The sequence below is a fragment of the Lathamus discolor genome, chromosome 11 (assembly GCF_037157495.1).
Source record: "Lathamus discolor isolate bLatDis1 chromosome 11, bLatDis1.hap1, whole genome shotgun sequence".
NCBI lineage: Eukaryota > Metazoa > Chordata > Aves > Psittaciformes > Psittacidae > Lathamus > Lathamus discolor.
Genome location: NC_088894.1, coordinates 15714649 through 15735821, shown reverse-complemented (window position 1 = coordinate 15735821; position 21173 = coordinate 15714649). Strand labels below are relative to the sequence as shown.

General features: G+C 44.6%; 1 protein-coding gene across 4 annotated transcripts in view; it reads right to left on the bottom strand.

The window, feature by feature from the left end:
• Positions 1–3609: 3609 nt before the first annotated feature.
• ARHGAP40 (Rho GTPase activating protein 40) overlaps positions 3610–21173 on the bottom strand; it is a 46218-nt gene continuing 28654 nt past the window's right edge. For all 4 annotated transcript variants that reach the window (XM_065691580.1, XM_065691577.1, XM_065691579.1 and 1 more), the window contains exons 3-15: positions 20569–20786; positions 17281–17356; positions 16457–16608; positions 15172–15337; positions 14705–14796; positions 14511–14588; positions 14091–14250; positions 12839–12921; positions 11477–11683; positions 11084–11224; positions 8815–8975; positions 7678–7733; positions 3610–6288 (exon numbers count right to left, since the gene is read on the bottom strand). In XM_065691580.1, the coding sequence (XP_065547652.1) occupies positions 6182–6288; positions 7678–7733; positions 8815–8975; positions 11084–11224; positions 11477–11683; positions 12839–12921; positions 14091–14250; positions 14511–14588; positions 14705–14796; positions 15172–15337; positions 16457–16608; positions 17281–17356; positions 20569–20786 (1697 nt within the window). In that variant the 3' untranslated portion in view covers positions 3610–6181. The remainder of the gene's footprint in view (positions 6289–7677; positions 7734–8814; positions 8976–11083; positions 11225–11476; positions 11684–12838; positions 12922–14090; positions 14251–14510; positions 14589–14704; positions 14797–15171; positions 15338–16456; positions 16609–17280; positions 17357–20568; positions 20787–21173) is intronic.

Genomic DNA, 21173 nt, shown 5'->3' with positions numbered 1-21173 from the left:
CACCAAACCCAGAGAGAGTTGTTAGGGATGCACACACGACATCTCAGCAGATCAATTCTCCTGTCAGGGCAGACCGCCTCTGCCCCAGCACTGCTTTTACACACAGTACACCAAAGCTGCAGTTTGAAAATGCTCTTTACACCCCTTCAGTGTGAAATGGCTGGAGCTGCAGCTGGACAGGGAGATGGTGGATACCCTGTCCTACCTGCGAGCTCAGCATTCCCATTCCTCAGTGTTAAGAATGCACCAGTGCAAGGTCCTGCCCCTGGATTGGGGCAATCCCAGCACAATCACGGGCTGGGGGAGACTGGATGGAGCAGCCTGAGGAGAAGGACTTGGGGATGCTGGTGAGGAGAAGCTCCCCATGACCCACCTTCAGTGTGTGTTTGAGCTCAGAAGCCCCCCGTGTGCTGGGTTGCACCCACAGAGCCTGAGCAGCAGCTCAGGGAGGGGATTCCCAGTCTAGTGGAAGGTGTCCTTGCATGTAGCAGGGGGCTGGGACTGGGTGAACTTTACGGTCCCTTCCAGCACAAACCAGTCTGGGATTCTATGATGCATTTATTTGTTGTGCCATGTAATCACGCTACTCTTCAAAACAAACCTGGACAGTCTCTGTTTACCTCAGTCTCACCACCTAGGATTCCAGACAAGAAGCAGGTTGGTGAATCTACTTCCTATCCATACGTCCAGTGCTCCTTAACAGCCTCACAGGTATTGCGGATTTGAAGGGACTTTGAAGCCTGACCACTTCTTTAGCCTGAGATGGAGATACAGAGCAGAACCACTCTTGTTCTGCTCTTCAATCATTACACAGGGCTCAGATGGAAGAGAGAAATAGTCATCCTCCTCACCTGCAATAATCAATGTGATACCAAGGAGGGCACCTTTACATCAGATCTAGAAGCAACAATAAATTTTCCAGTCCTCATCCCATTTTGAAGCCCAGCAGGACAAATGGATGAAAAACAGCATCTGAAAACACATACAAACCCTGGAGAGTCCTGGGTCCATTTAACGGTGAGTTTGCACCTACATGATGGTAAAATGAGGCAAACACTGTCTGCCATCTCTTTACAAGATGTAAGAGCCAAGTGAATCCTTTCAGTAATGAATTTTTATTAGCAGTGGCTTTAAATTGAAGAAAACGAGTGTTTCTTTCTCCTCTCCGAAGAGCGTGCGGAGCCCCCATCGGGGTTGCTATGCAACCGCCTCCTGCACATGGCTGATAACACTCTCTGCGTTATTTCCCTGCCTGACTGCACCTTCAGAACAAAGCCGGGCTAATGAAGCTTTCAAATGCTCTTAGCTCTGCCTTTAACAGATCAACGTGGGTTTTTCTTTGCATGTTTGTGACAGTTACATCCCTCCAGCCAGGGGTGTTTCCGGGGCTGGGTGGAGGAAATGCCCAATGGAGAGAGATGGACAGGATCAGAGAAGAGCAGCAGAACACCAGACAGATGCAGCCGGCCTCCAAACTGAAGGGCAGCCACGCACACCATGAAACAGGCAGCAATGATGAGGCCCTCTGAAGCATTGAGGCACTGGTACCACAGGCCAAGCCAGACATCCTCCAGTTCCCATTTACCCATCAGATGTAATAACCTTATCATACCACAGCTGCTTGTTGGTATAGGTACAGCAAGGACAAACCTCCCCACGGGCATATGTGAAAAAGGACAGGATGAAGACGACTCAGCAAGTTAGGCAGTACCAGTCCCTTAAAGCCCTAAGGAATTGCTTTCTTAAACAATCTGTGAAATGAATGTGACTGTGCTTTTCCTACACAGCATGGCTTTAACCTGCCCGAGGGGAGACTGAGATGAGCTCTTAGGCAGAAGCTCTTCCCTGTGAGGGTGCTGAGGCGCTGGCACAGGGTGCCCAGAGAAGCTGTGGCTGCCCCATCCCTGGCAGTGCTCAAGGCCAGGTTGGACACAGGGGCTTGGAGCAAGCTGCTCCAGTGGAAGGGGTCCCTGCTCGTGGAAGGGGTTGGAACTGGAGGAGCTTTAAGGTCCCTTCCAGCACAAACCATTTTATGAAGGGAACTTCATAACCCTCTTGGTTGTTCGTACTTGCCAGGCTGATGAAGCTGAAGGTATGATTACCTAGCAGATAAAGAAGGAAAAGAGAAAGAAACCAATAGAAATGGAGGGTGGTGTTGTCCCTGTGTGCATTTTTTGAGTTTGTTTTGCAGGGTTTGGAGGAGATGCAGATACATACAAGTTCTGCTGGCCTCTCCTCGCTTATTCCAAACCTTGCTCTTGGCAGGCTGCAGTAGAAATGTGCTTCAGGGGCTCTCTGTCCTTTGCAAGCTGAAGACCAGAGGCTGCTTCCCCTAGCTTGCACCTTTAGCTGGATAACCCTTTCCATGCCAGGAGGGTGAGGTGGGCCTTCAGTACTGAAGGTACTTTATGTTGGCCCATGTGTGGATGGATGCTTCAAGTTGCGAACGAACTGCTTGCTTGTGACTTGTTTTGGAACTGAATCTTTTGAGCCTTACCCACAGTTTGAAAAGTCCTGAGAAGTATGGTTATGTATAATCCACCTGTGTTATGTCCTAGCTCAGCTCTTTGTAGTGCCTGGACAAAGCCGGCAGAGAAACTTGCTATGATCTGTGCAGATGACTCTGTAGTAAGCCTTCTTTGGACAAAAGAGGCAGTCAGAAAGTGGAGTAATTGCCTTTTACTTATAACAAACCAGCAGAGCTTGCTCAGGGTTTCAAGAGAGACAATTAAAGATATTGCATTGTTTTCTTCAAAAGGAGAAATAGACCTGGGGGTTCCCTAATGGCCCTCATGATCCGGCACCGAGCACTCAGAGTGCCTTGTTGTGGCTTGCATTTATTATGAGCCACTTATTATCCCTAATTATTTAGCAGGGGGGATGTCTCTCAGTAACAGGCAAAGTTGTGCCTTGATGAACACTCAGCTGTCTGTGTTTAAGATAAAATTACTGTAATTAACAAATCGATCAACCCTATTTTCACTTTGTCCAGCTGGGACAGAACAAATGGGGCCAAATAAGACCTATTTAGCACAAAGGTAGAGAAAGGGGTTTGCAGCCCTTAGGATACACAGGCTTGAAGGGTTGCTCTTGTGGTTTCTTTTTTGTCCCCACACAGCGCTTTTAATGTTAATGTCACATAATTGTCTTTTGTTGGGTAATTTTGTCTCCAACAAAAAGCATTCATGCTACACTTCCCTCAGCCCAGCATGACAGACCCAGTGCCTTAACAGGCAGGTGGGTTGTTCTGTTATAACCTAAACCCTGAGCAGGGCTGGGGTGGATCCCCTGGGTGCTCTGCTCTTCTGTGACTCTTGTCCAAAGCCCCTCTCCAGGTTTCCTTCAGGCACTGGAGCTGCTCTCAGGTCTCCCCTTCAGGAGCCTTCTCTTCTCCAGGCTGCCCCAGCCCAGCTCTCTCAGCCTGGCTCCAGAGCAGAGCTGCTCCAGCCCTCGCAGCATCACCGTGGCCTCCTCTGCCCTCGCTCCAACAGCTCCACGTCCCTCTCATGTTGCTACCCCAGAGCTGGATCAGGACTGCAGGGGGTGTTGCCCTGGAGTGCAGGATTTACCATAATAGCTTATTTTCAGCACTAATGACACTGGATCCAAGAAGTTTAACCACATTTTTATTGTTTCACTGAATTAAATGGATTTTAAATAAAGCATTAAAAATTTGTAAAAAAATTATTAAAAGCCAGCATTCAGAAGTAGATTGCACATCAGTGGCTGAAAAATTCATATGTACTTTTTGATACAAAGATAGGAAAGAAAAATAAAAAAGCATATCCATCATCTGGAAAGAGATGTTTTGTTTTTGTTTTTGTTTTTTTTTTTTTTTTACATTTCCTTCCATGTTTGAGAACTGATATTTGTCTTGTGAGAACCTCCCACCAACCTGTTTTTCACAGAGCTGATTCACATTGTTTGGTGTTGAAAAGAAATCCCACTCACTTGTTGTTTACAGCAGCGGTGATGCAGTGTTTCCCCTTCATGTGCATTAGAAGCCAGTTTGCTTAACAGAACATCCAGCATATGAGGCGTATAAGAAAATGCAGTGTTATGTGATTTGCAAGGATGTAATTTAGCTTATGAAAGATCTTTGAGCTTACACTGATACCTTTATGAGTTGGTTATTTCTTACAGTATCACATCTCTGGCATCCACTCTTTGCTAAGCTCCGTCACTGCAACAAAGACTACCACAAGTGATGAGTGAATAGGTACCATCAATTTTTATGACTGATTTTTAATGCCTGATTTTGAAACAGTGTGGTCTTTCAAGGGACACAAATCAGCCACCCTCAGGGACAGGAATCAGGTCCTTTTGGGCACAATTTCATCCCTGTAAAACAGAGGCACCTCAAGAAACCTTGACACTGGGGTTCTGGGTTGGGAGGTGGGTTCTTTGCAAGTTTCTATTACGGATACTTAAAAAGCTATGAAGAGGATCTCAGCACTCAGTGCCATCTGCATCATCTCAACTGAAAAAAAAAGTAGACTAACACTTTGATATATGCATCATTTCAAGACATCAGCCCCACTCACTCGTGCAACATTCACAACAAGTAAGGAAGAATATGGGTTATGGCTCACCTGTTGCTCAGCCACCAAGAGAATTTAACCACACAGACAGGCAAACTACAAAATGAGGTTCCCTTATAATAGAAACTGGGGCTTTGAGTTAATGAAGAAGGGTAGCTATACCTCAACCTGGGGCAGGGTGTGTGTGTGTGTGTGTGGAACAGAGAAGTGGAAGTCCAGGCTGCAATGGAAAAGGAATCATTTAACAAAAGAACTAATACTGGAGATTGTCACCAGTGCAGCTAGGATCTGACAAAGGGAGTATTTTGAGTATACACTTGCAGGGCAGCCCTGCTTCTGCCACATGAATAAATATCCAACAGTGCTTAAAAACAGTATATAAAAAAAGATGTTGTGCTTTTCAGAGGTGGTGCATGTTCCATCCGCTGGCACTGCACATTAGGTTTCCTCTCGTGAGGTATTTCAGCATCACCACAAAGGAAAACAATACTTCTGCACACCTTTTTCACAAATACAGTCTGATTTGAGGTCGTGTGATGGTTATGCAGTGATGTGAGGTGCAAGCATTCTGCTCTGCTCTTGTCTCTCCAGACCACAGAGATCACTGCACTGTGTGGGATGAAAACCTGCCCTCAGAGTGGTGAAGGCTCAATTCAGTACCCACTGTGCAACCAGGTAAGCACAGACCTCTTTGTTCAGCCACTGCACATCTTTGGGGTTCTTTGATTTGTTTTTAAACAGACATGGTCACAGACAGCCTTCCAAAAAGAAGTTCAGTTTCTGTGGCCAGGTCAGATTACTGACCTCCAGTTACCTCAGAATATTTCCTTGATTGTCTGTTGATATATAGGTTGTGCATCAAAATAAATGCAATGGTTCACCCTCATCAGTGGCAACCTATACATTTGGTTTTGCATTACCAGCAGAGCTCTATGGGACAGGCACCTTCTATCATGCATACTGTACATTTAAAAGGTTGCTGTCCATCCCATACTTTTTTCCAAGGCAAGTTGTTTTCTTGGGTTGTATAGATGTATTGAATGGTAGCCATTAAATACAGGATGTTGGCTTCACATCCCCTCTGGCTGTTTTGGAAACATCCTTTTTCATTCTTCAAAGAATGCAAGAGTATCTTATTAGTGAAACCCAGGCTCATAACTTTTTCTGGTGATATGCAACAGTCGACAGTGGCTCTCACCTATGGGATGTCATTAGTACCGCTGCAGCATTTGACCCTCTCCTCTAAAATGTGGGTGTGATCAAAAGAAAGAGCAAATCCAGAAGAAACATATTACCTCTACCATCTTCAGGAGGTTGTTTCTTCTGTTCCATCCTTGCTGCACAATCACTGTAGCTTTCATTGCAGAGTTTGCTGGGGGGGGGGGAATATTTTGTTTAAAAACAGTCATACCTCCTGCAAACCCTGCTACATGAAGATAATTGCTGCTCGTTATCGACACCCCTGTAGCACGTAGGGTAGGGTACTCTCACAGCCAGCTGTCATGGAAGTAGTAAATAAAGCTGGTTTTCCTTCGAAGACACAAGCATTGTCCAGTCTGTGACTATACCAGGAACATCTCTATGGCTTTTCCACACGTTCCAAAACTTCAGCAAAATGCTTCATTTTGCTCATGCTTTCCTTAAAACACCCGAGGATAAGATGGATTTTGCTTAATTATCCACTCAGCATGGGGATTGATGTGGTACAAGTCTAAGAGGTAAGTGTCAGGGTCCAGGCAATGTTCACCTATGAAAAATCAGAAAAAAACATTTCTTATATCCTTAGTCCTATAGTTGCTAGTTTTTGGTGTTTGGGTATTTGTTCACATTAATTTCAATATCACAACCATTCAGAACTTTTTTTACAGATCTGGAAAATTTCTAGTTATTTATGTTTAAATGAATGTACATTTCTTAGAACTCTGCTAAGCTTAAGCTTTGACCTTTGTGGAAAGATTCTTAACATTAATATTCCATAACTTTAGCACCTGAAAACCATCATGAAATATGCTAGTGATCAAATCCAGAGACTGAATTGTTTCCAGTGACTGAGTTTTTCCTCTATAGAAGCTAAGAGAAATACAGAGGCAGCCAAAACACTACAGTAACCAACAGCCTTCAGAAGCATCTGTAACAGAGCATAAGAATTCCTTCCCATTTCTAGACACCCCTAATCTGCTGCTGCAATCACATTATTTGAGTCTTCTCCCCACTTGACGACATTACCCTACTGACAAGAAGAAATTGGTGGCTAATGAACATCAACTTGTTTAACTACACGGCTTGAGAAACCTCCACCCAAGTTAGTACAAGCTCTTTTATCAGGAAGTGGACAGAGGTAGACAGGATTCACATCTGGTACAGATGCCATGTGCCAGCCTACCAAACTTAGCTAAAGCCCAGATAAAAGGCACAGAATTAAAAGCCTAGAGGCATAGGATGAAGTTTCCATTTACTTAAATCCATAAACTATATGCCTCTAAGTTCTACACTTAATTCCAAATGTGAACCTTTATAGCTGTGGGGAGAGGGGGTTTAACAGTACATTTAAGAGAATGGTTTGTTTTTAAGATGGACAAAGCTTTGCAAGACTTTTGGAGTCTGAGTTTCCAGTTTTATTCACAGGCAGCTCCTGAATAAGATCCATTATTGTCACTTAGAATCCCAGACTGTTTTGGGTTGGAAGAGACCTTAAAGCTCATCCACCTCCAAGCCCCTGGCATTGGCAGGGACACCTTCCACTAGAGCAGCTTGCTCCAAGCCCCTGTGTCCAACCTGGCCTTGAACACTGCCAGGAATGGGGCAGCCACAGCTTCTTTGGGCACCCTGTGCCAGCGCCTCAGCACCCTCACAGGGAAGATTTATCTTTTCCTTTGGAAGTCCAGGATTCAATCTTCCCACATACTTGCACTATAAAGGCTTTGCAGAGTGGGCTGGAAGACATATGAACCATCAGCCAAATTGCTTTGGCAGGTGCTGTTTGCTGTGACTGAAGCTGACCCATGCTTGTTCAATTGTGTTCTAACTTCTGGAGCTCCACTCCAAATCTCATCTCTTTTGTAACTCCTTCCTAAGACAAGTTAAGCATAAATACTGAGTATCAGAGTCCTTATTTTCATTTACCACTCCGACTTACCAATATTGCCTCCCACTTCATACAGGAGCAAGTTTGTGCACTCCATTGAGTTGTTACTGCAGAGAGAAAAAACACACTGAAGTTAAAGCTATGCAAAAGTCAGGCTAGGTAGTTTAGCAATGTTCCAAATGAATTGCTTATGGTTCAGAGGCCAGCAATGGTCAAGGAAGCTACAGGCTTCAGAGACCATTGCCGATTGTCCTAACAGTGCAGCTCTTGACAGACACCCAAAATTGGGAAAAAAGAAAACAAAGCAGATATTCCTCACTAGTAGGAAGAAGCACATTATATGCAAACACTGACTCTGACACATTCCTCTAGAGCTGATGGCCTGTTCAAGAGAAGCTCATCTGCAGGAAGATTTCAGCAGCTGTAGGAGCTTGTTAGTGAGACACCAGCTGACCCATATTCAGCCAACTTCCCATCCACGTTCCCTGTCTAGACACCTCCTGGCCAGGGGCACAGTCAAGAGATGCACTAACACTTTACCTACTAAATACAGTCTGCAGGCATGGTGACAAGGGGGGAGGAATTCTGCTCATTTTTTGGGTTATTTCAGTGATTCACCACTGAAGCAGAGTTTATTTTAGGAAATCCCTATATTAACACGTTGGAAATACTATTCCAGGCAAACAATTTGCACAGGTGATGTTTTCCTCCAAGAGAGCTAGAGAGAGTTTCTTTTACAGGGTCAGTGGTATTCCACTTTCCCTTCCTCAGCAAGGATGCTAAAGTTCACCTGCCGTCCAGCAGCCCAGAGAGAACTCCTGAGCTCAAGACAGCCAGAGCACAGTGATGGAATCACTCAACTGAACTAATAGTTGCTTGCCTCATCCAACACACTATTCCCAAAGTGTAGAGGAGCAGAGAACAGTCTCCTAATGGCTCCTTCAGCCACTGCATAAGGTTCCTTTAAGGTGAGGCTGCAAGGGGCTTTGAGCAACCTGGTCTAGTGGAAGGTGTTTCTGCCCATGGCAGGGTTGGAAATGGATGAGCTTTAAGGTCCCTCTTGACACTAACCATTCTAGGATTCTTTGGTCAGCTCTGCCAGAAAACCAAAACCAGCAACTAGACCACCTAGTGCTTGCTTTCCTTTCTTTTATTTTTAATTTTAAAAGCAGAGAAAAAGCTATTTACCACTTGAGGAGGTTGACAGTGTTCACAATATTCCAGCCATGCTGGCTCATGTTCTTTTGAAACTGCCTCAAGACATCAGCAGCTCTGGTTGCATTGTTCAAGCGCACTTCTAGTGAATCCTTCAGGAGAAGTGAAGCATGGACTTTCACAATCTTGGAAGGCTGAACAAGGCAGGCAAAAAAGAAAGTGCTTAATGAAAGACTTTGTTATAATCTAAAACATTAAGTGTCAAATTAGATTGAAGAACTTGAAGAATTACAACAGAATTACAGCCAGCAGTTCAAAGAATTTAGGTTTCTTTATTATCCCACACATACTATACACTGGAAGCTTATACAAGCATCAAAGTGAGCATTATAAAGAATGCATCAGTACATTGGTGTTGTGGTTGGGGAGAAAAGCACCATTCTCTATCAGCGTGCACTGGTGCTCTCTGCTGTTCAAATACAGCACTGGCACCAGAAGCACCACAAACTGTGAAAACAGAATTTGTGAGAATAAATTATAACAAGCTGTCAAGTCCTTTTTTTTTTTTTTTAAGACTGTTTTCATCAATTCCTTCATGAAGAAACTCCTCAGACATTTTGGAGAGAATACCAGGACCCTCCTTGCAGTCCTGCATCCAACCCTGAGGCAACAACACAAAAGGGATGTGGAACTGCTGGAGTGAGTGCAGAGGAGGCCACGGAGGTGCTGCAAGGGCTGGAGCAGCTCTGCTCTGGAGCCAGGCTGAGAGAGCTGGGCTGGGGCAGCCTGGAGAAGAGAAGGCTCCTGAAGGGGAGACCTGAGAGCAGCTCCAGTGCCTAAAGGGGCTGCAGGGAACCTGGAGAGGGGCCTGGGACAAGGGCCTGTAGGGACAGGCCAAGGGGAATGGCTTGAACCTGCCCGAGGGGAGACTGAGATGAGCTCTTAGGCAGAAGCTCTTCCCTGTGAGGGTGCTGAGGCGCTGGCACAGGGTGCCCAGAGAAGCTGTGGCAGCCCCATCCCTGGCAGTGCTCAAGGCCAGGTTGGACACAGGGGCTTGGAGCAAGCTGCTCCAGTGGAAGGGGTCCCTGCCCGTGGCAGGGGTTGAGGCTGCAACTGGATGAACTTTAAGGTCCTTTCCAACCCAAACCATTCTATGATTCTATGAAACATTAAACTGTTCTAATGGGATTTGATATGCAGCAAGTTAATTTTGCAATCCCAAATCCTCTGCAAAACTACTGTACAAGACTGAAACTGTGCGACCAGTGCTAACCAGTCCTAAGCATCGATCATCTGTTTGACTGCCTGAACAGTAGTTGCACTCTCTGAAATGACAGCTCCTTCTACAGTGACATGCTGCCTTGACAAGCCAAATTTTAGGCAGATGTCATCTCAGTAACCCAACTCATACAGAAAGGTGGGTGTTATGCTGGCTTGTGCGCTGGCTCTTCAGGTATTATAGAATGGTTTGGGTTGGAAGGGTCCTTAGAGATCATCCAGTTCCATTCAGAATTAAGCTTTCAATGTATTAATTCCACCTGCAGATTCTATCTAGTTTGTGTCCCTAGAACATCCCAATTGCAGCACCACTGCTATGCAATACTTAAAATCCAGCACTTCATGAAGCAATCTACAGACCTACCTTACTTAACCAACAGTGGCAACCAAAGGAAAAGGCAGAATGACACCAAGGTTCTTGTCTCAGATTTGATACGCAGATATATCCGGTTGTAGCATCTGTTTAAAAATCTGTCTCCACCAAGACAAGGAGGAGTAGAACCGTTTCCTTTATCTCTCCTTTTAAGTGGAAAGAACCTTATCCTCAAACCCTCCCACACAGATCAGCAGAATTACGGAGTAAAAAGAAAATTAGATGCAAAACATGCTTTTATCCTGTTGCAATAGCCTAATTTTTTTCTTTAGGTTTATGAAATTAAGTCTGCCTTTATTATGGCAGACATATCTGTCTGAACATATGGCACACCTAAAGCCAGATGAATTCTGCTCTGCACATGAAGTAAAGACCAGCATTTCTGCTTCTGGTCTCTTCCCCCCTCACCTGCAACCATGCAGCATCTTGATAACATTTTTTGTGGCATGAAATTTACTTAGTGCTCTTTCTTGGGATCTTGTTGGGATCAGGTTTTGCCACAACCTAGCAAAGAGGGAAGCTCTTTCTCACTGTTCTGCAGATTTTTCTCTCTCTTGCTCTTAAAAGAGCAAAATCCTTACAGTTTTTAATTCTCATGAAAGGATTTGATACTGTTGTGAAAGGGCTCAGGTTTTCCAAGCCCTAACTCACCTCTGCCTGGTTCTTTTCCACCTTGTCCTTATCAGCATGAATCTTCCGCAACAAATGTTTAATTCGCTTGTCACAGAACTGGTACCTTTTGCTATTGCTCTCGTTCAGCTTTCTCACTTGAGCTACCAGAAAAGAGGAGACCTGGACAGTGGAGAAAGGAATAAATAGGAATTAAATCAAGCAGAGATTAGGATGCCATTTAAGAACCTAAACTTTATGAAGATCCTTCAGTAGACATATCTATATACTTTGAAAACAGTCTGGGAATTCAGCCAGAGGCTTTGCCTATGGATATTTAACTCTGAAATTTCCAAGACTATCCTTTCCCCTATTCCAATTCTAACCAGACTGAGACACTACTGCACCATAGCACAATACACCAGGGCAACTTACTGTCCAAAGCAAATCCTGGTAATGGATCATCATCCGCACGACATCGGCAGCTCCCTCAGCCAGCTGCTTCTCTTTCCCTTCAGGGATCTTATTTGGCAGTCCCTTGTGCATGAAGAGGTTTGGGGCCATGACTGTGGAAACGTTCCAGAGGCTCATTTTGTTGTTGTTCTCCCTGGCAACCACTTTGCTGAGGAACTCAAGTAGAGCCTGAAGAGAGGGGAAGAGACGTAAGACATCCATTACTAATAATGCTCAAGAACTACTGTGGCAATTACTGGAGAGATCACTTAACTAGCACTTTCTCTTGATACCTATGAGCAAATCCTATTTTTCCAGCCAGGAAGTTCAGTGACCAGTTTCTAACACTAGAGTAGCAACAAATAACCACATCAAGCAGAGAGACACTTTGTCCAGCATTCACAAATCAGGACAGACAGCCTGTGGGGGAAGCAGATGAGCTCTTACTCCTTTGCAGGTGGCAATTTATGACAAGTTCAGCCATAAAAGATATGGAATCCAAAGCTGCCCCTCCTCCCTCCCCCAAGTATCCTCTCAAAGCTACTCCCAGATATGGAAAAAAAAAAAACCCTTTTGGATTCTCTCTTCTGCCTCATGCCTCCACCAAAGCCGGGATGCACGACTGATCATCTTTGACTGGATTCTGAATTCCAGAGCCTGCAGGGTGGTAACTCAGCCTTGCCTTTATCACCTGGAAGATGAACTACTCAGGAGAGAAAAAACTCAAAGAAAGCAGTAGCAGCACCACATTTCTAAAGCACAGAAGGGCAGAGGCTGTGCCCTGCCAGCACGGCTGATCCCATCAGCATCTGTTCTTTCAAAATGTAGCAGCTGAAAGGGCTTCAGATGCCTCCTCATGAGAACAGGGAAGCTAGAAGCTTAACAGCTTTTTTGATTGTTTTGTTTTGTTGGGTTTTTTTAATTGAAACCATCTTTCACAGATGATAATACCATAAACCACTGACCAAAAGACTGAGTTTCTTTCTCTGTACCTTAGCATGCCCACAGACAATGTAAGACCTGTACATGTTTCACTTCATGCTGAAATGCTTAAACACACTGAAGGGGAAGAGCATGTTTCTGAACAGAATGCCAGATGCTGCAAGACCACATGGAATCCTACTGCTTTTCAGTTTGTACCTACAAGGCAGAGTGTGCTTACAGCTTACGTTCTCTGCACAGCCTGCTTGCCTGCTCCCCCCATCATAGCTTTCCAATCTCAAATCAGCAAAATAAAACCAAGAAGCAAGATGTCTGTTACTTACAAAAACTCAGAGAGTTTCCTTGAATAAAAACCTGCAACAAGATCATGTTTTCCCAGTTTAATCCATAACACGTAGTTACCTTTAGAGTGTTTCTGTTGGGCTCTGGCAGAATCAGGATCAGAAGGTTTAGAGCTTGCAATCTTTGCTTCAGATCTGGAATATCTAATGAGGGAGAGCAACAACAGGACAGAGGATTCAGGCTTCTGACATTTATTTTGGTTTTGAGCAGGGGAATCCCACAAGGAATAAGGCAATTACTTCTTGTAGTGTTTGCCACTGGGCTTTGAAGCCTTGTTTTACACAAGTAAATCAAACTCAACCTGCCCTTTATGAAGTGAACCCCCTGTGTTTTAGAAGACTGGCTGATTTGCTGTGGAGTACACAGTCTACTGGCAAGTCTGATGCCCTTGAAGGGCATCAAAAGACCCCATAATCCCCCATGTCTTGGACGAAAGAAGATGTGCACTGAAACAGTTAGCTTGGCACATTCAAACCATCTATTGAGGCACAAACCTCAAAATAAGGTGCTTGCAGAACACTGCATTACTCACAGACAAGCCAAGACCCTGCAGCCTGGCCAGTTGTCCTAACTCAGCCTGCATGTCATTATTTATCAATTTGTCCTAATTTGTGTTAGCAACCTTTCAGCCTCAAATGAAAATGTAATTTAAGACTCCAGGACAGCATTCCTACACAAATATGTATGAAACCAACCACCAGTGACTATGAATCTCAGGCTGATACATAGTAGTACATACAGCACCAAGCACACAACTTTTGGCTGTGGGTCATATCAAAGCATCACGAAATAGTTTGGGTTGGTAAGTTCCTTAAAGCTCATCCAGCTGTAACCCCTGCCACAGGGAGGGACACCTTCCACTGGAGCAGCTTGCTCCAAGCCCCTGTGTCCAACCTGGCCTTGAGCACTGCCAGGGATGGGGCAGCCACAGCTTCTCTGGGCACCCTGTGCCAGCGCCTCAGCACCCTCACGGGGAAGAGCTTCTGCCTAAGAGCTCATCTCAGTCTCCCCTCAGGCAGGTTCAAGCCATTCCCCTTGGCCTGTCCCTACAGGCCCTTGTCCAAAGCCCCTCTCCAGGTTTCCTGAAGCCCCTTTAGGCACTGGAGCTGCTCTCAGGTCTCCCCTTCAGGAGCCTTCTCTTTTCCACACTGAACGAGCCTGTCTCCATAAGACATACTGAGCTCTGTATTCCTGCTGAATCCACAGGCTTCCAACATACCTGGCAGCAGAGTGCAAGTAGAGCACCCGTAGAGCTCTGCAAGAAAAGCACAAACCAGCAAACTGATGCTAAACAGCCAAAGCAGGGACTCACTTTGTACAGCAGCAAAAGCAGGGAGGTACTCTGCTGTCAGCAGTGGGGCTGGCAGCTCCCTTATGAATCTTTTCAGTAGCCCAGACACATCATTCTGGTGGACTTCATCCCAGCGGAAAAGGCCAGTGTAGAAGTCCCTTTCCAGCTTCTGTTCCAGACTCTAGTAAAGAGATGGAATTTATTACATGCTTTAATAAGCAAATACAAGGGAAGTTCTGCAGGTGAGCACTAGAAGGGCAACCCATGAAGTCCGAAGAGTGCAGAGACCCTCACAGCAGACACTCCCAGATTTTCCAGCAATGAAAGTTTCAGTTGTACTGGGAAGGGACACAAGACAATTCAGGTTATTTAAACAACTGCTTCAGTAACATGCTCCCTGATCACCTCTGGCACTTTCAAGCACTACTGAAGAATTCGTACCTTGATCCTTGTCTGCGACCCAGAAACTCTCAAAATGCCCTCTGTTTCAAGTCCTCTCTTTTCCAAGCAGGACAGCAGCTATTAAAGTGGGGAGGGAAAAAAAAAGCTCTTAGGCACAAAGGATGAGAAGTCTGCCCTTTCTTATCACAGCCTCCTGACTCTAAGAATCAGAATAAAACCAGAAGAGAACTCACTGCCTGGAGTAACAGAGGAACCTTGGTGTTGGGGAGCAGTTTTTGGTCATTTTCCAATAGGGTGTTGAGTGGAACTCCAAAGAGTCTTTTCTCTACAACAGAAACAACAGGCTTTAAGTCTGTATCACCTCTAATACAGGTGTAAGGAATATATCCACCACTGAAGATTCAGATGACACATTTTGTAATCACAGATACTGGAGAAAAAGAGAGGAAGAGTTAAACAGGACAAGTGCATTTGATAGGCAAACATAAACGTGGTGCCAGATCTTGATGGCATGATCCAGTGACTTCCAGGAGAAATTCTGATAAAGGGAAACACACCCATCACAAGGTGTCTTATTAAAGACTCTCACTGTTGTAACATTTGAAACACAAACCTATGATAAGACCAGCGTTAAATAAAACAACCCAAAACAAAAACCAAAGGTACACACACAAACAAATTAAGATGACATACAACTAACCTGTTGTTTTCAGCTTTGCTGCTTTGTTTCTCTTCAGCTCAAAGCCCAGGATATCACAGAGAGCTGTTAGTTCAATAAGGGCCAGAGTGGGGATCTTCTTCATGTCCTGAGCAGAGAGATCTCCAATCCTGGTCACTCCAAGTCTGCCCTTGGGGATCTTAAATTTCTAAGGAAACACATACACACCCAAAAGGTTCAGTGCAAGTTATCACTACGAATCCTACTAGTTACCAAGTTTGGCTGCATTTTTATCATTCCCTACCATAACCAACCATAGAAGAGTTAGGGTTGGAAGGGACCTAAAGATCATCCAGTTCCAACCCCCCTGCCATGGGCAGGGACACCTCACATTAGACCATGTCACCCAAGCCCCCGTGTCCAACCTGGCCTTGAACACTGCCAGGGATGGAGCAGCCACAAGTTCCTTGGGCACCCTGTGCCAGCACCTCAGCACCCTCAGAGGTAAGAGCTTCTTCCTTATATCTAACCTAAACCTCCCCTGTTTCAGTTTGAACCTGTCACCCCTTGTCCTGTCACTACAGCCCCTGATGAAAAGTCCCTCTCTGACATCCTTGTAGCCCCCTTCAGACACTGGAAACTGCTCTGAGGTCTCCACACAGCTTCTCTTCTCCAGGCTGAACAGCCCCAACTTTCTCAGCCTATCTTCATACGGGAGGTGCTCCAGTCCCCTAATCATCCTTGTAGCCCTCCTCTGGACTTGTTCCAACAGTTGCATGTCCTTCTTATGCTGGGGACACCAGAACTGTATACCTATTCATTCTCCTGTTTTCAATACCAGACAAATGTCCAAAACTACTCTTGCTTCTACTCAACCCACAGCTGAATAAATACTTTCTCTTTTCAGTATTGCTCTTTAATCATAATGGAGATCCCAATTTATGTAAATTAAAGCCAGCATGATACCCACCCTGATCCACCTGAACTTTGGAAGCAGCCCAGTACATTTGTGGAGGAAAATATCTGTTAGAATTACGAGTAAGAAAGCCCAGTTATTCTCTTTTCCGTGGAAACAACCTAGAACTGTATCAAAATACGTAGTTTCACACATAAGCCTTACTTCTTTTGACCTCCAAGTGGTCGTCCTTGCCCAACAGTTCATGGATAACTGCACTACCTGTCCAAAAATACCTAATATAGACCCACTGCAACATTATTAACTGAGGATGTTTCCAAGAGCTTATCGTTCACCTGAATCAAATGTCTTGTACCCCTCGACAAGAAGAGACTAAGAAGTTCTAACATGAGAAATTCCTTCAGTTCTTACAGTTAGGGCATTGCCATCCTTTAGCTTCATAGATTCAGACAGGAACGATCCCTTGAGCAGGACAGCTGCTTGCTCCGAGTAGGCGACATCCATGTTGAACATCTCCTCTTTTCCAGGGTTTCGAACTGTGCAGGAGTACTCCTGGATTTCTGCTACAGTGGGGAAATTTTCTTGAATTTCGGAAAGCCAGAAGGTTGAAGCTTAGCAAAGAAGTGTGCTAAAAAAAGCTTGAAAGAGTTCTGAGTGCCTCTGCTTTTAAAAAATCTTATACACTAACATTTGAGAACAGTGCTCACCGCAGAGTCCTGAGGTTGCTCAGTACAGGAAGGTTAGCTTAAAGCCATAACATTATGGCTACAATCACCCTACAATCACCGGATCACTGGTAAGACATGAGCATAGCCTTAAATTAAAGGACATCCTATGGCTAACTTCTGTTCACATGATCGTGTATGGTGTCTAGAGGTTTTCACCACATAATCTTTGCCAGACTGACATTATTTTTGTCTTGAATTGCTTTCTTGAAGAGTTATAGTTATCAGTTTGAGCAGCAATTCCTAACAGCACTAGAGCCTGAAAAGTTTTGTGAAACCCACAACTGTGGATAACCATGTATTTAAAAATAAAATTAAAAAAAAAAATTACCAATAAAAAGCCACCAAAAAAACACAGACAAGGCCCCCCAAACCACAAACCAAACCAAACCAAACCACAAGGCCAGTGTTTCAGAGCCCAAATTAGTGTAACTTCCCGTCCAGTTCCAGTCCCACTTCAGCTCCTACTCCTGTTCACTCCTATTCTACGTTTAAAAGCTTCCTTCTTACTTCTGTGTACATTTGAAAGCTGTCGATTTTGCCACAGCTGATCTGGCCTGGATTCCTTTTTCTCTGTTGCTGCCACCTGAAAAATAAACCAGAACATGTTCATCTACACAACCACCTGGTTTTGGCAGAAAGCAGACACCTGGTATTGTTTGTTAGTCCAAGAAAATGCTGCTCAAGCACAGGGGGACAAGAGTGTTCTGAAATTAAGAATCATAATTAGAGGATTTGGCAGGCAAGTGGCAAAGAAATGACTATTACACAGACAGTATTTGTGATGAATTTGCACATCATTAAGCCAGTTCTTCCTTTCACACAATCATTAGCCAATTTCCTCCTACTAGTTCACTCACTGAGGGACTAACAGTCAACCAACCAAGCTACACAGGATCTACCCACTGCCTGCGATCACAAGATCTTTCACCAGGAAGAACACAAAGTAGACATCAGCACCTAAAAGCTTCCCTTCATTGGTTTCATACTAATCTGCCTCTTCACACCTAGAGAGAGAATTGAATCTTTAAAAGTGTAAGGAAGCATTTGGTTGTCAATTCTGTTAATAAAAACCTTACTAGAACTTACTAGAACTAGTTAGAATATAGGAAAGCTTATTTTATTAGCAAAAGTTAAAAGTTACTCTCCCAGAACCTGTGTATGACATGGAGTTGTGGACCGAGGAGAGAAGGCTCCTGAAGGGGAGACCTTAGAGCAGCTCCAGTGCCTAAAGGGGCTCCATTAAAGCCAGAGAGGAGCTTTGAACAAGGGCCTGTATGGACAAGACAAGGGGAATGGCTTTAACCTGCCAGAGGGGAGACTGAGCTGAGCTCTTGGGCAGAATCTCTTCCCTGTGAGGGTGCTGAGGCGCTGGCACAGGGTGCCCAGAGAAGCTGTGGCTGCCCCATCCCTGGCAGTGCTCAAGGCCAGGTTGGATACAGGGGCTTGGAGCAAGCTGCTCCAGTGGAAGGTGTCCCTGCCCGTGTCAGGGGTTGGAGCTGGATGAGCTTCAAGGTCCCTTCCAACACAAACCATTTTAGGATTCTGTAATAACAAAGTTAAAAAGAACCTGTGCAAAGTCAGTGCAAAGAGGCAAAACACTTCATCTACACAGATGTGTTTCTTTAGGGTGGTTGCATAACTGATGGGCTTGCCACAAAAGCAGAACCAATTCATTTAGTGTCTACAGCTAAAATACAGATCATGCAGTAATGCCAGAGCACCTTCATATCCAGCTGCTGTGTAAACAGGCCACAGGGAAGAGAAATGCAGAAGAAATACATGGAAAAGTTCTGAAGGAAATACAAACAGCTTTGATGCTCAAGTAGCTCAGGACAGAGGCGTACAGAAGGCAAGCTGCAAATCCATCCTAAAACACTGATGGAAATAAAAACCCAAATGACTGACACATCACTGCCTGCATTCTTACAGCAATAGGGATTTATCATGTTTTGTTACATGCTTCAAACAAGCATATAGCAACGCTAGGCATGTTTCCTCATATGGTTCCTGAACATGCCCTTCAGAGCCCCAGAAATTGTGCTTGGAACTGGGATGACGCAGCAAACCAGTATGGAAAGTTACCCAAAAAGCCTGCGTCCCTCTGGGATTGCTCCAGGAATTACTCAATGTTAAAGGACTTCTGCTCAGAGCTTACATCAGTGTCATACCCTGACATCTCAAACATTTACTGATTGAAATAAAAATCACTCATTTGCCTAACCTGAGCCTCTGTCACTTCCCATGAAACAAAGAGGGCAAACATCACCCTTTGGTGTTGTAAAAGACAAGGAATACTCAGGTTAAGCTGCTGGCCACTCAGTGAAGAAGAAACAAGCAGTCATATAGAGTCGTTTAAAATACATTTTCTTACTAACTCTAATTTAAAAGGGGTGAACCCCACCGTTTTTTTGTGTCAGCAACATCCACTAAAAACTGTAGATCTCAGAGGCAACTGCAAAGCTTAAAAAATATCACCAAACCTTTAAAAGAGTTGAGCCGAAGAAAACACAAAGAATTCCAGCAGTTACTGGGAAAAAAGAGTCCAGCAATCTTGCCCAAGTAGTAAGTGAGAGAAAATGGTTCACTATTAATCAAACTAAAGCTATTTTAAAAGACAATTTTAGCATTTTGGTACATGCTTTCATTACATCAAAATGTCATTTTAAAAGATAAATTGGATTTCAGTTGCTTACCAAATGCAAATATTCATGACCTAGTGTGTGGACACATAAGATTAAGAACTCAAAAATCTCCATTCCTATACAATAAAAAGTAAAATTATTTTAAGAGACATAACAGGCTTCTATCTAATGTGCAAGTGCTAAAACTTGTTGAAATTCAATTGAGGCACTTCAGACAACCTTGAAGCATTACTGCTTCTAGAAATGTCACCCATTCAAGAAGGAATGCAAGCAGTGCTCTGCAGAAGAGAACCAGCCATGACTCTGCCTCAGTGCAATTCAAAGTAAGGAAGTAATCTGCATCTCACCACGGGGCAGGTACAAAGCACACAACCACAGCAGTTTCCCATGATGATGTAGACTCTTAATGTCATTCCTTTAAGGCATTCAAGGGATTACTGGGGTATAATTAATCTCACTACAGTAAAAGAAGTTTCAAGGAGGCTCAAGCTGAGGAAAAGAAGTATTCACTTCTGGCAGATAGCAAGGGACCCATGCTACTCAAAAAGGTAGATCTTGGTTAAGCTCAATACCTTCTGACTAGACACCTAACTGATCAGAGGAAGTTACAAGGAGCCCTGAATGGGACCTACTCTCCAGCGGCCCCTAGAAGAAATAAAGGTACTGTACCTGTGGCCACGACCAAAAGAGGAGCAGCAGAGCAGAAAAGCAGCTGAAAAGCTAACGGTTATGTATTGGCTAGCAAAACAAAGAAAAAGGCAGTGGCTAGTCTTTCTTCAGGATTACCAGCTGCCCAGGGTCATTTTGTCAGAATGGAACATAGGAAGTTCTCTTTTTTGGGTAATAATAATTTGACGTGTCACTGGAATAAAGAAAACACAAGAGGGCTCCAAACAATACCAGTGCTCCATGAGTCTGCAGGGCTGTAGGCACTACATAAAGTCTTTAGGGAGTCTCTAGGAAGCTTATGGAGGTTTTGTAGCAACTTCTCAATGCTGCAACCTGGATGCAGAATTTCTACCATCTCGCTTTATTTCAGCTCAAGAGATGAATTTTATCTATTTAGAAATGACGGTAACCTTAGACCTAGAAAGCCAACTCAGCTACCGCAATGCAACCAAGTCTTTCAGGAGATCCCGCTAAACCAGCATACCTCTGAGCTGACCACTCCAAAAATGTCTCTGACATCACGCACAGGATGCTTGCTCCTCCTCCGAGACCGGGAATAGGTGTCCAACCGGCGCTGCACAGCAGCAGCCTGAGTCTTGGTCAGGGTGGAGAGCAGCACGATGTTGTCGTTCTCAGAGGCACAGTCCCCGAGGAGGTTGGACAGACCTGCATCCTGGAGCCACTCAGCTTCAGTATCTCCCTCTGTGACACAAGGGGTGAGAAGGTTGAGTGAGATGAGGAAGGATAACGGCAGTTTGAATGCTTGCAACACTTCAGAGGCAGAAAACTAGAAGCCTGAGACATCCCCTTCCTGGGGTGGCAATGGGACGTCACTGGAAGGAAGCCATATCTTTGTTACAAAGCCACTGTTACTTGCAAAGCCTTAGCCCTGTTCCCAGATTTCCTGCTGGGTATCAGGTGAAACTGGAGGAGACACAGCACTCTAGCCAGCTATAACTGCCCACATACTGCCGTCTCCTCACCTAGGGTAAGAAAAGAGAAAAAAAAGCAAAGCTATTGCTGGGAATGCAGGCTCCCTCGGAAGCTGGGCAGAAGAGGGGACACAAGTGTGAATCAGTGGTATTTAGC